The 13,619-nt window shown below is 43.8% G+C and overlaps 1 protein-coding gene and 1 long non-coding RNA gene across 2 annotated transcripts; both read right to left on the bottom strand.

Moving 5' to 3' along the window:
* Nucleotides 1–2,586: 2,586 nt before the first annotated feature.
* LOC119176212 (uncharacterized) lies at nucleotides 2,587–5,763 on the bottom strand. The gene is made up of 2 exons (XR_012886890.1): nucleotides 5,675–5,763; nucleotides 2,587–4,645 (listed from the first exon to the last, which is right to left on the bottom strand). It is a non-coding gene; the product is annotated as an uncharacterized LOC119176212 (long non-coding RNA).
* Nucleotides 5,764–6,063: 300 nt separating this feature from the next.
* Nucleotides 6,064–6,959, bottom strand: Ski6 (exosome complex component Ski6). The gene has a single exon (XM_037427385.2). It carries the CDS (start codon nucleotides 6,829–6,831, stop codon nucleotides 6,091–6,093), a length of 741 nt encoding a protein of 246 aa, XP_037283282.1. The 5' UTR covers nucleotides 6,832–6,959; the 3' UTR covers nucleotides 6,064–6,090.
* Nucleotides 6,960–13,619: the final 6,660 nt, after the last annotated feature.

Here is a 13,619-nt window from a genome sequence, read left to right on the forward strand (position 1 = left end):
TGACACGCATACCGAAGGAGTGCGGCCACTAGCGTAGGTCCGGTCTTAGTGAGCTGCAGGGCATGCGTTAACCGTCGCCATGGCGAGAACACGATACTGCTCAAGGTCGCAACACTTCATTGTTTGTGGCAACACCAAAACGTAGTACAGCCCGTTACAAAAGCGCGGCGGAAAAGCAAATGGGCTTATTCACGCCACGGGCACAAAGTACCACACAGGGTGTCGCGAGCACGTCTCCATGGTAAAAGTGATTCAGGGAGACACCGGGACCAATGCAGCGAGTTTTCATGAAAAATGTGTCATGTAACTTCTATTTTTACATTAGAATTGAAGCTTGAGCGACTTGGCATGGGTTCATCTTTGTTGGACAGCGCACACGAGATGACGACAAAGTAAAAGAACACAGACAGGCGGTGACTCGCAACTAAAATTTGACTTGGGGAAAGAACAGATGATATATAGGTGAAGTGCAACTTGACAGAAAATGCAAAACAGCAATACATCTAAACACACTGCAATCAAGAGGGAAAAAGGGAAAAAACAGATACATTGGTATCATATTCTGCAGGTGCTGGAAAGATATCTAAATTCTCTGGTGCTCAGCGAAATTGATCGCATGCTAACACTTATACTTCTTCCTTTGGATGTGGAAGGCTTCAATCACTTCTCTTGCCGATTTTTATGATGTTACAGTATCATTGTGTCGTTGAATAAGGGTACATAGTTGCATTTGTGACAATGAACAGCGATAATGAGCGTTCGTGTTCCCAAAGGCATGTTGGTATTCACACTTAAGAAACACGAACGCTCGTTATCAGAGTCAAAACCGTACTCGCTCACCGCTCATTGTCACGAAAGCGGCTGCGAACCCTCCACACAACGATACTGCCGCATGATAAAAATCTGTTCGCAAGACAAGTGATGGAAGCCTTCCACATCTGAAGGAAAAACGATAAGTGTGTCAGCATGCCGTCAATTTCGCTGAGCAGTGCAGAATTTAGCTATCTTTCCAGCACCTATAGAAGACGATACCAATGTATATCTTTCTTCTCCTTTTTTTTCCCCTTGATTGCGGCGTGTGTGGATGTATTGCTGTTTAGGTGTTTTTTTTCTTTTTGCATTTTCTGTTAGGTTGCACTTCACCTACTTACCAGCTGCTCTTTCCCAAATAAATTCCATTTTTACTGTAACCCTCACTAGTGCCCCTGTTTTTCCTTTGTGCTTTGTGTTTCTCGAAATATGTGGTAGCATTTTTTCATTGATGTTGTGAGGCCAATAGCAATGACAGTGGTAAGAATCGCTTATACTCAAATCATTTCATTCATGCATGCATCCATGTCCCAAAGAAAACAGGCATGCATATATCTACCTTCATGTGCCCATGCCACACAACATGACACACATGGCACTCATCAAAGACATAGTTCGCATAATAAATATATGCCGAGTGCCAGCTTAAACTAGCCAAGATGTTTTTTTTTTTTTGTAATTATGCAATTAGTTTGTAGTAAAGTGTACCAGTGATAAAAGAGAACTGATAAATGACATTACATGGGCCTTATAACTGTACCTCCACAGACCTTTTTTAAGTCTTAGCATAGACATTAAAGGCAAACAACTTATTACTTTGCAGTGACAGATGAATGCTTTAGAATATCTAAAACATCAATATTATTGACACCTTTATTTATAATTGAGAAATTAATGTAATTGTGAGACTTCACTTGTGACACTAGTGGGACATTTTAGGTCCAGCCTGGTGACATAACTCCTCAATATAATTCTTTCACTACAGTAGACAGCCACTCATGAAAAGATCCTTACAGTGTATATAATACAAAATAGAATACTATTTTTATTATATTGGTATATATTTGCATTTGTTGAGCAAAGCTTTTGGGACAGACAAGAAAGCAAGTATAGGGGATGTTATTTGTTGTAAACATAATGAATGCAAATTAATGCATGCACACAAATATCAAGGGGGAACAGAGGGTAGTGGTTGAACCCCCCTAGTTAAGCCTCAGCAGCAGCATGGTTAGGAAAGTATAGGAGGGTTTGAAAAAAAAAGCTTTACTTAAAGAAATGTCAACTCATAGGCAATAAAACTAGCTCTAATCAAATTTATTTCATTTGATGCAGCATATCAATTAGCTGCAATGGGAAATGTTTATTTAGAGCACTGAAAAATGAACAAGAATTAAATGCAAACAAGAAGATGAACTGCCTTTGCGCTAATGGGTGGTTGTCTATTTTCCCCTTTTTTAACCCTTCCACCACGTTACGGGGATTCTACAGAACTCATTTGCATTACTTGTGTCTATGTGCTTTGAGTTGTCAATGAACTCCTCCTCATGCTGCCACTTGCTAGCTTCCTGGTTAGCTCGATTGGTAGAGCGACTGCCCCAGAAAGGCATTAGTCCCAGGTTCGAACCCCGAAGCAGGACGAATTTTTGGGTAAGTAAGCTTTTGTTTTTGAGGAATCCGTACAGATTTGCTTGTGGTGTCGTGCTACAAACTGGTTGTCTGTCAATTTTTTTTTCCCCTTTGTACCACTAACCCCCATTAATGACTTGATGAAGCAGGTGAACTCCAAGGAACATTTATTTTTATTTTCACATAAGCTGCCGTCTTTAATACCACAGTGATTTTATTGCTTGCCGCTGCTTATTCAGAGGATGGGCACCGGCACTCAAATTTCGTATCTTTTTGTTGGCACTCAAAACTCAAAATTTTTTGGGGAGCAGAATTCACTTAGCTTCCAGCCACACATCTTTGAAGCAATTGGGCATGTGTCCATTTTTTCCAGATCAAATTTCATGCTAATGTTAAAGTAGGTTGTTCGTTAAAATGCCAAACCAAAATATGTTTGCTTAAGTGCATAAGCAAAACAACTTTGCACTAGTTACTGAATGCAGCATATGAATGAAGGACCACAACGCACTCACCTAAATTCGTCTTTCATAATGAGTTTTTGGCACAGTCCTGCAGTCCGCTTTGAGAGCAATGTGCCTGCTTCAGATGTTTTCAGCACTGACCGCGACACTGGACGAACAATGTAACGTTTTCGTGTCATTCCACCAGCACCTTGTGCTGTTGCAGTAGTACGAGTATTTTCCATGTCTATGGCTTCTTGCATTTGAGTTATAGAGGGGAGGCACGACCCTGATACTACAAGCCTTGGATCACAATTTTCTTGTTTTTCTGTGGCTGGTTCAGCACTGCGAATTCGAGGTAGAATGGCTTCTTCAAGGGGCATCACTGCAGGCATATAAGGGAAACTAGAGCTAAGCCAATAATCAAGCTGCCGCTTGTCAAGTTCAGAGCAAGCATGAGGAAGCTCGGCAGGTGTTGCACTTCGAGAAGCCAGTCCAGGTACAGTTTTAGGCAATTTCATTTTCATTCGGTTGTTGTCTATAACTGTAAAACCAGTGGCATCCAAAGGTTCAGATTGTATATGAGAAGTATCAGAGGCAGCAAACCAGTTATTGCCGCAATGTCTTCTCTGACCATGGCTAAAGTCTGACGCACATTTTCGTGTTGAGCCTGCGTGCTTTCTTCTAAGATTCCTGTGCTCTTTGAAGGTCTTGTGGCTATAGAGTGAAACACTATTTGCCCTATCACATTTTTTCATTTCAAGGCTCTTTTTGCTTGCAGGTTGCTGAAAAGCAGGCTTCATATTGACACAAGCAAAGTTCGGTGCTCGATCGGTCACCGAAAATCCTCTTTTCTCTATGCCAGTTTGTTGGTGCACATTGTTAGCAAGTGAAATTATGGAAGATCCTTGCTTGGTAGATGCAATACTACTCAAATCTGTCACAGCACTGCCTGATACTATCATTTCAGACTGCTTTGTTGATGCTTTCACATGAGTCTGCGTAGACAAAAGATCTTTTGCAGAAGCATTCGCTTGGACTCCAGCATCTTTGATTGAAGAAGCTTCAGTCTGCACAATAGCATCGCGAGAATGTGGCACAGCAAATTTGTGTGTTTTTTCATCAGGGGGAAACACTCGCTTCATTGACCACATCACTTTCACTTGGCTCAGAAATGTGCCTCGCTATATTGCTATACCTTGACCTTTCTTGTTCATGTGTTCTACCACTAGTGCCAGAATATCCAATGTCTGCCCCATTGTCCCATTCTAAACACTTGCTTGTTCCATGTTCAATACTTCCTTGCGAAGTAGTCACAACCGGTATGCTCTCACTGCTAAACGAACTTGCAATCGACGTCCTGGGTGATGCCGACATCAAGGCTGGCGGCGCTGAGTACGATGTGCTTTGCGAGTAGCCGTCAGTCGGTTCCATTGAATCCCGTTGCAACGACTGTAAGAACTTCTTTAACACTAGGTTTGAATGTTCATTTCCAAGTTTATGCTTATGCGACTTCTTTGTAGATGGTGTTGACGGCCACGATGCTGCTGTATCAGAGCATAAACTTCGAGCACAAGCAGCCCGATCGCTGCAGTCAAAGGTACTCAAGCTCATTCGTAATGTTGCAGCGTGGTTTTCACAGAATGATGATGTCTCGCTATCAGACTTCGCCTCTGGTGTTGCATAACACAAAGGGAAGAAGAAGGCTGACTGGTAACTTGACTTCGTTGTCAGAGGTAGTTCCATCGCCATTCAGCGCAGCATTTCGCCTACATTCAAAATGAAAAGAAAAAAAGGCAACGCACCAAAGTGAAAGGTCAAACAAATTCCCGCGATTTCTCCGATACACTGAATTTAGCTAAAAAATTTGAAATCGTGAAGGAAGGAAAATAGGAAGAATCAGTTATTCTTTCAGGCTATCGAAACTGTACTAAAACGAGACTATCACTAGTTCATTGTAACGCTAACCACGGATAGGTTTTAAGTTTATCAAAATCGTTAACCCGCCGAAGTTCTGAACATTTAAAGGGCGTTCAAGTACGACTCGCAGCGCTGGTAATGACTTAAACGGTTACTTTTATATGTATTTATATCAGTCAAATGCGTATCAGTGTATTTATTAAGTTCAAATTTAAAAGAAACTGCACGGCCAGAAACAGAGGCAATTCCTTACCTAAACTGCAAGCACGACTGCATCGCAGTGCGTGCAAGCCCTAACTGCACGCACGCAGCGTCGTAGGTACACAAGCCGCTCACATCGAGCACAGAACCAATGCACTTCTGATTTCAACCGTATGGAAAACTACGCAACCAAAACACGCCGCAACTGTTGCAAGTACGTACACCTGGCCCACGACCGCTTTGTTACACAAGTAACACCAACACTGATATAAGTGGTGATAGAAGTGAAGGAAGAGAATACAAAAGCTGCTGTTTACTGTTACCGACATGCGTTGAATGACCCTGTTATAGTATGGGCTTTTTGTAAAGCAGCTTGATAAATTTGTTCTTTAAACTTCGTTTCGCCACGCATCACGGCTTCACAAGAAAATGCATCACTGCTCAACGCTCAGCATCGGTGCGATGATCCTAAATAACTTTTGACGTTAAACCCGCGGTTACTAGTCTGTCAAGTTGAGCTTTGTCATTCACTTAAGATGCCATGACTTGGACTCCTGCGGTCACTTTTAGTCTACCATGTGCATAAAGTTTCATACAATAATAGTATTTTATTGTATGAAACTTTATGACCTTGCGTTTTACCTGTCTAAGATCCTCCGTTACAGAAATTGACTTACATTGCAAACAACGCAAAATTAAATGGGTCGATACAACATACGGCCCCTGACCCGATATCATTTGACGATGTTACCTGGTTGCCTAGCGCGCCCCACGTGAGCGCCGTGCACGAAGAGCGCGCGACAAAAAAGCGTCGCTCGCTGGCGATCGTTATGTGGACTGCTGACTGCGGAGGACCATGAGAGGACCTTGAGCAGAGTTCGGTCATGCGAGGCTGCGCTAAAGCGCACTAAAGAGGTCATGGTCTCAGTAAGCGTTTGTTTTCATGTAGGTCAAGGCAATGGCGATCGTGCGTTACCGCGCGCAACAAATTGTGGCACGTCTCTCATTAGGTGTGATCCGATATATACAAGAAAACTAAAGAGAAAGAAAATAGACATCACTGGTGTTACCGGAGGGTTACCAACACGCAACTTTATTCCCAGCCAATGCACGAACCGACTAGAGCTGTGTGTTCCTTGACTTGACTGTCAAGTATTGCGTGCACGTCGATGCAACCTTTCACAGCCGCGTCCAGCATTTTCTGCAAGTTATCCACGTGAACACGAGAAGTCATTTCGAGCAGAACCATCTGCTGCGACTTGGGAAGCACAGCCACTGTAAGCTCAGGACCACGCAAGGACTCTTCTAGATGGCTTATGTCAACAAGGGGGAAACCGTCAACAAAACCCACGGAGCAAGCACACACGTAGTCTTTCAGTGCGATACCAGCATCGATTAGCGCTAGAGTAGCGGCATTGATGCAAACACTCAACGTGCCTCCGTCCGACTGCAGCACTTCCACGAAGATGTCTATTTGCGAACGAGGGTACAGTTGGGTCAGAATTGAAGCTTCAAAGGCTTGCTGGATGTGTAGGGTCATTTCCTGCGACTTCTTATCACCTCGGGGACGACGCTTTCGCTCCAAAGTACTGAATGTGGCCATGCTGAACTGACAGTTGACTAACACACGGTCGTGGAAAGAGCGGGAACGACTGCCTCGCGGTTCGTGGGGCCCGTAAACTGCGGCAAGTACTTTGGCATTACCTTGCTCGATGTAGGCTGATCCGTCAGCTTGAGTAAACACACCTAACCTGCATGCTATCTTTCTCTGCTCAAAAGGCTTTCGGCCGTCTAATCGATAGCCTTCATCAGACAAAAGCTCTAAACCCGCCATGCTCTTTGCACGCACTTCGTCAACGCCTCCTAGAAAAGCTGTTCTGTGACGTCGCTCTTTTTCCGATTGGGAGCCTCCATCCAGCACGTAATCTCGAAGGCCATGCCTTCTGCTTTGTGTTGCGACCAGCCGCCGCGTGACACCGCTCGCCTACATACCGCTCAATCACGTGACAACCGTACCACACACCACGACCTACTGTATTGTACTGACCTGCCCAGCGGGCTTCTGGTACTGGCGCCTGCCGCTAAGCGCTCTGTGGCGCTACAACTTACCCCATCCGCACCGGTTGCTGACGGCCAAAACATAGGCCGCCGCGCTTTTTTTTTCTTTGTAGTTTGCTAACGCGACACTGGGAGAAAAAGCAGCAATGTTTGCGCGTGCATACACTCTGGACGAATGAAAAAAAAAATGAATAAAAGCCTCTTTTTGAATAAACTTAAAAGTATAATGACAATATTTTGCCACCGTCTCCTCGTGCCGAGCTGCGACAGAAGTGTGCAGGTAGGTGTGGTTTGTACACCAGTGAAGCGAAGTTTCTTGGTGAAAATGAACCATCACGATGGTGGTGTGCTGCGTGCCTTTCTGCGAATCGAGGCAAGGGAAGACTTCTGATGTCACTTTTCATGAGTTTCCAGTGACCGAGGTTGGTGAAAAATTGATCAAGGTGATTTCTAGAAAGGGTAAGTCTGCTCAATTAGACGTTGTCTGGCATGCTGAAAATATAACGTGTTGTAAATGACTACGTGTCTTTAAAAGAGTGAGTTGCTGGGCTGGTTGGTGGTGCATGACAGACTGAGACACATATTAGCGCAAAAAATAAATAAACCAACAACCTCAAGAAAGTAAATGACGACGTGCTATACTCACAACTTGTTATTAACAAAAAAAAAGAAAAGATGACAAGAGTGCCCATGTGGAAGCCATGTCACTACATGTGGTTATGCAACTAGGTTTTCAATCACGCCCATTGTGGAAAGAAGCTTCTTCCAGATTGCTTTGGTAGTTTAATTACATTACCGAAAAGAGCAGAGATTGTTGCATAAGTGAATATTTATCCCCTGTTGCTTAATTAGTTCGACCACGAACTTGAATTTATGTGTTACCACGTCTGATATAAACGTGTTGGTTTACCCATCTACGCGCATGCAGGACAAAAGGACATATACGTGAAAACTTTTCTCCTAATGAAAAGTTGTGAGTAGCGTGTGTCCTTGTCTTCTTTCTTGTGGTCATCCATTTTATTTAGTGCTAATGTATCTCAGCCAGTTTCGTGTGTCACATGGTTAACGAGGTGAATTGATACGCTCACTTCATAACTGTGTTTTATTAACTTCGCCACCATGGTATAAACTTCTAATTGCATGATATACTCCTTAGAAAAGAACAAAAAAATTTGTATTTTATTTACAATACTTCACTGAATGTTCATCTTCTTCCTTTCAAGGTGCTGGCAATGAAGTTTGGCTCCCAAATGACAGGTCGAAGATGTGCAGTGTGCACTTTGCTCCAACCGACTGTAAGCCGGGACTAAAGATAAAAAGACTGAAAGCGGATGCTGTGCCGTCAGTGTTTCCACACTACCCAAAGTACATGGTGCCGCCCGTGGCAAAAGTCCGCCGCACCTTGAAACGTTCAAATGTTCAGGAACATGGACCCTGCCCAAAGAAAAAAAGTGACTAACAATGTTTAATGCTTGACGTCTCCCCACGGCTCTTGCATACAAATTAGACCAATTAAAACGAATTTGAAGGAAAGGCGTATAACAGAACGCAATTTTTTAATGCAGGAAGAAAACAGATTCAGCACCGGCGCAGCAGAGCTTAACATCGAGCGGCATGTCATCAGTACCATCCGCAAACACAACTGCGGGACCATCCGCAAACTTTATGCACCCTTTACCGAATTTGAACGCACAGAACCACCTGAAACTGCACCTGGCGACAAAGCAAAAAAAAAAAAAAAAGACCGGCGCTCCTTAACCACGCGAACAACTATAACCAGCCAGAAGATGCGCCGTGTGATGACTTCCGCAAAATCATCGCACCGGAAACGCCAAACCATGGCAAGGAATAATGCTGAATTAAAAGCGCAAATAGCCAAGCTGAACCATGAAGTTGCAGAGGTTAATCTTCTTTCCAAAAGAGCAAACGCTGCAGTCTTGCAGGTAAAGTTGTTTGCTGTTGGTGCTATTTCGTTTCAAAACAGTTGCAGTGTTTTTCATTGATTATTCATGTACCTGCGATCTACATTTTCCATTTGATACGAAGGTATTCATGCGCAAAATTGTATGTATTGGGTTGTTTGTTATGCGCGCTGGATGCCGCGGCCACTGTCAAATGCCATATTCCTTGCCCTTTCTTGTCCAGACAGTAAATTCAATTCAGCTGAGTGTGCGACAATTCTACCAATGTATACACGTACAGCCGGTATCATGAGTTAAATAAACATTTGGTGGGCCAGCACTTTTTACAACCTGTCTAAATAATGCACTTAAATGTCAACTAAAATGCAAAAGAAGATTCTCAAAGTCACATGAAAAAAAGATTCAAGATACCCGCCATATTTACTAAATGCGTGATGAAATTCTTCTCGAACCGTCGGTAACCCATGCATTCCCATGCATCACCCAGCGCTCAGCTGGGGTAACTCGAGCGCCCTCTAGGCGGTAAAGTTCGGCATCCGAGCCGGCGCAGGCAGCTCCGTAGACCGCTGCCAGCTGGGCAGGTCAGGAGTACAGTTGGTCGTGGCACACAACAACGCCTCATAGATTTCCAGTGCCTGCCAGATTATCGGTGGTCACTTGGGAAGCGGCGGTCGTTGGAACTATGGTGGTGGCGCCACTCAAGTGGGGGGTGTCTTCAACTAGGTTTTTACGTTTTGGAGCTTATATGCAACAAAAATAACGTAAAAAGTTTTGAAAAGGCGTAAACGTAGTTATAATTAACCCTACGTAAGTGACGCCGTAATTCAACAAACAACTTTTTTAATAGAAGGTATCCTCTAAAGTTAGTAACAAACGCCAAAATTGCCGATCTCAAAGGCCGAGTACAAAGACCTTTACCCCCATAGAGTTTTCCCCTACGTAGGCAGCGCCAGCCAACGTTTCTAGTTCTAGAAACGTTGGTGCCAACATAGATGACCGGCGTTTCGCGCTCATTCGGCAGGCACAAGAAATCTAGGAGGCATTGTACACACCATAGAGTTTGCGTATTATGAAACTCTATGCCCCACACGGAGGAAAGAAAAGTTCTTTCTTTCCTCCGTGAGCAGTGTCTAGAAATATACTGCCTAGAGTGCTGAGCGCGCACATTCCGCACGAGAGTGGATCGCCGCGCATATGACTGCACTCAGTTGCCACAAGCGGCGCTGCGTGTTGAGAAGGTGCACGAACGCGCGAAATTCCTCTCGTCCTGTTTCTGCCTGGGCCTCGCCACGTTTAAAATCAGTGTGTGACAGCTGCCATCTGACTTACTGTGAAGTTCGACGGCGCCACATGTACATTGCAATACCCAGAGATGTTAAAAGCTAAGCGGCAATGCAAATAAAGGACGTGTATTGTGCCGCTGTGTCAAAGAAGTTATCGGTCGAACAAGAAAAAGGTGTGTTGTTCCTCGCACTAACGGATCCAGCACGGTTTCCTGAATGAAAAAGTAGGATCAAAAGGGCAGACAGAAGGCTGAATCCGAAGGCTGTCGTGTGAGAAAAGCATTCTGAGAGTGACTCCACCGAACTATCTTTTCGGATTAGGGTGAACGATGTCGGGAATGAAATCGCCGTTTAGGCAAAATTTCAAATAATAATATTTATCTAAAAAATCGAAAATACCCTTTCTAATTTCATTCACACAGCTTTTCTCCCATGTCAACGTCGGACTCCCTTTCCAACAACGTTTTGAATATCATATGCGGCGAGTGTCAAATTATTCATTGGCATGTTATCATTCTTTGTTTTCACTCGAATCCTAATGGAATGCAGGCTAAGAGGTAAAAGTTTTAGGGTCTTCTGTGATAATTCTTGCTCTCAAGAACAGAGCAAATTTTTAAAAATAACTCTGGTGGTTATACTGTGAATGGTTTTTAAAATTAATTTCTTTGCATACTGCAACCACTTTGAGCATCTATCTATCTATCCGTCCGTCCATCTGTCCACCCGTCTGCCTGTCCCTCCGTCTGTTTGTCTATCTGTCCATCCGTCCATCTGTCTATCCGTCCTTCCGTCTGTCTGCGTGTTTGTCTGTCCATCCGTCCGTATGTCTGTCTGTATATCTATCTATCTATCTATCTATCTATCTATCTATCGAATCGTCTACGTCTGGGTGCCCTCATGATCACCCCCTTAACTTAGGGTCTTCGCAATACTTAGCAAGAAGGGCCGAATGTTCGTGAAACGCCAATGCTGGTTCCAGTATTGACTATCCAATTTCTTGCATATATTTAGCGCCACTTCATAATGTTTCACTTAATAAAAAAATACAACAGAGTCACCTTAAATAGCATTGATTCCCAAGTTACGTGGGATCTGCGTCTTTTTTTTTTTTTTTGCGGGCAGTAGCGGATGGCGAAATGTATGCCACGAAATGATCTTCATTTGGTATTGCAAAGCGCCAGTACTGTGAAAGCAATCGAGTAGTTCTTATACAATAAAGCCTTATGTAAAAAAACACTCCAAAAACGCAAAAAAAAATAATAGCTGGCCTCGCGCAGCTCGGCCTCCTGCTGGCTTCGCAGCGCTTGTGGAGCGCAAGAATTGAACGCAAATGCACCCACTCACACAGCAGCGCACCATGCGGGCGCTGCCGGCAGTCATCAGCTGCGGGGCCATCTCCTAGCCCACACTCAGCACACTAGGCAGTATATTTCTAGACACTGTACTCCGTGGTACCACTGAACACCTATAAACTACCATTTATAGAAGGGAAACTGTACCTTTGACAGTGAGATGAAAATTAAGATAGCGGTGGCGTTGCGAACTAACTTATCCGACCTAGAGACGACGCTGGCAGGACTATCATAATCAAATAAAAGGACAGAAAGGCAGCTGCGAAATTTTGGAGAATACTGGACACACTAAGTGTGGAAGATAGAGTCACTAATCCTTTAAAGGAAATCTATAAAAGTAACAAGGTAGTTACTGTGGGAAAAACAGGTATCGAAGCTCACAGAGCTGAAACGGGGGCTTAGGCAGGGGTGTCCTCTGTCACCCATGTTATTCATGACGTACCTACATGGATTAGAGGCCAAATTAGAGGGAAGTGAACTTGGCTTCAACCTATCTTTCGTCAAACAAGAAAAACTCATTGATCAGGCACTACCAGCATTAATGTACGCAGATGATATAGTGCTAATGGCCGACAACAAGGAAGATTTGCAGAGATTGATAAACATCTGCGGTAATGAGTGAGATAGGTTAGATTTAAGATTCAGTAAGGAAAAATCAGCAGTCATGCTTTTAATGATAATGAAGGTTGTGAGCTCAGGACACAGGAAGTCACGCTAGAGATAACAGATGAATATAAATATCTGGGCGTATGGATAAGCAATGGGACCGAGTAGCTAAGGAAACACGAAATATACGTGACGACTAAAGGTAACAGAAATTCAGCAGTGATGAAAAATAGGGCACTGTGGAATTACAGTAGGTATGATGTTGTATGATATGGAAAGAAATCATGGTTCCTGGGCTGACGTTCGGCAATGCGGTCTTGTGCATGAGATCCGAAGTTTAAGCAATATTAGAAATTAAGCAACGTGGAATAGGTAGGCTTGCTTTGGGAGCTCACGGAAATACACCAAATCAGGGAGTACAAGGTGATATGGGATGGACATCATTTGAGGGCAGGGAAGCTAGCAGCAAGATAAAATTTGCATGAGAAGTGATTGGGAGAAATGGGTGAAGAGCGTTGGGCTAGGACGGTTTTCAGCTACTTGTACATCAGGAATGTCGATACAAAAAGGAGGAAGCGAACCAGAAAATTGACTAGTAAATAATTAGAAAACAGCAGGGGGCCAAACCAAAAAGAACTATTGGTTAAGAAGAAGGTGAAGGAAACGGAGATTGATATGTGGATGATTGGCATGATTAAGAAGTCCGCACTAGAGATCTGTCAAACTTTTAAGCAGGAAATTGCCAAGGAAAGAATCTATGATAATACTCGGGGTAGTTCTCTACTGTTTGAGGCCAGGACGGGAGTATTGCAAACCAAGACATATCGGGCCAAATACGAAGGGGTAGACACAGTATACAGTGCATGTGGAGAGGAGGAGCAAACTGCCGAACACTTGATAATGTTCTGTAAAGGGTTCGACCCTATAGTACCGGATGATGGCGCAGAGTTTTTTAAAGCACTGGGGTTTAGGGACAGGGAGGTCAAATAGACTTTAAGTGCGTAGAATTTACTAGTAGAAGGTTATCTGATTGGTGGCTGAAGTCAAGGCACGAGTGAAAATTAAAGGCTTCACTGCAAAGTACCATGCAGTCCTCAACTTCACTATTTAAAGAAAAAAAAAGATAAATATAATGGTTAGTTCACCAAGTATTTCGACGAGGTAGCCAGCCGCCGCCCGATCTAAAGAATACAGCCACATTCATCCATCCATCCATCCATCCATCATTGCGCTAGGGCAGTATGGCAGCTGCTTTGGTAGCGGGTGCGGGAGTCGTGGTGCGCGCCCGCAGGTTTATGGGCGTTTATTCGCTGCTATTGCAGGATGGTATTCGCGCACACGGCACCCTAAAGTTACTATGAATATTTCCGATATGCCGCAGGTGACCGAGAGACCTCAACT

The sequence above is a fragment of the Rhipicephalus microplus genome, chromosome X, assembly GCF_043290135.1.
Source record: "Rhipicephalus microplus isolate Deutch F79 chromosome X, USDA_Rmic, whole genome shotgun sequence".
NCBI lineage: Eukaryota > Metazoa > Arthropoda > Arachnida > Ixodida > Ixodidae > Rhipicephalus > Rhipicephalus microplus.

What these genes read in the sequence shown, in the direction of transcription:
- Ski6 (XM_037427385.2), bottom strand. Translation starts at nt 6,831, where the DNA reads ATGGCGGGTTTAGAGCTTTTGTCTGATGAAGGCTATCGATTAGACGGC.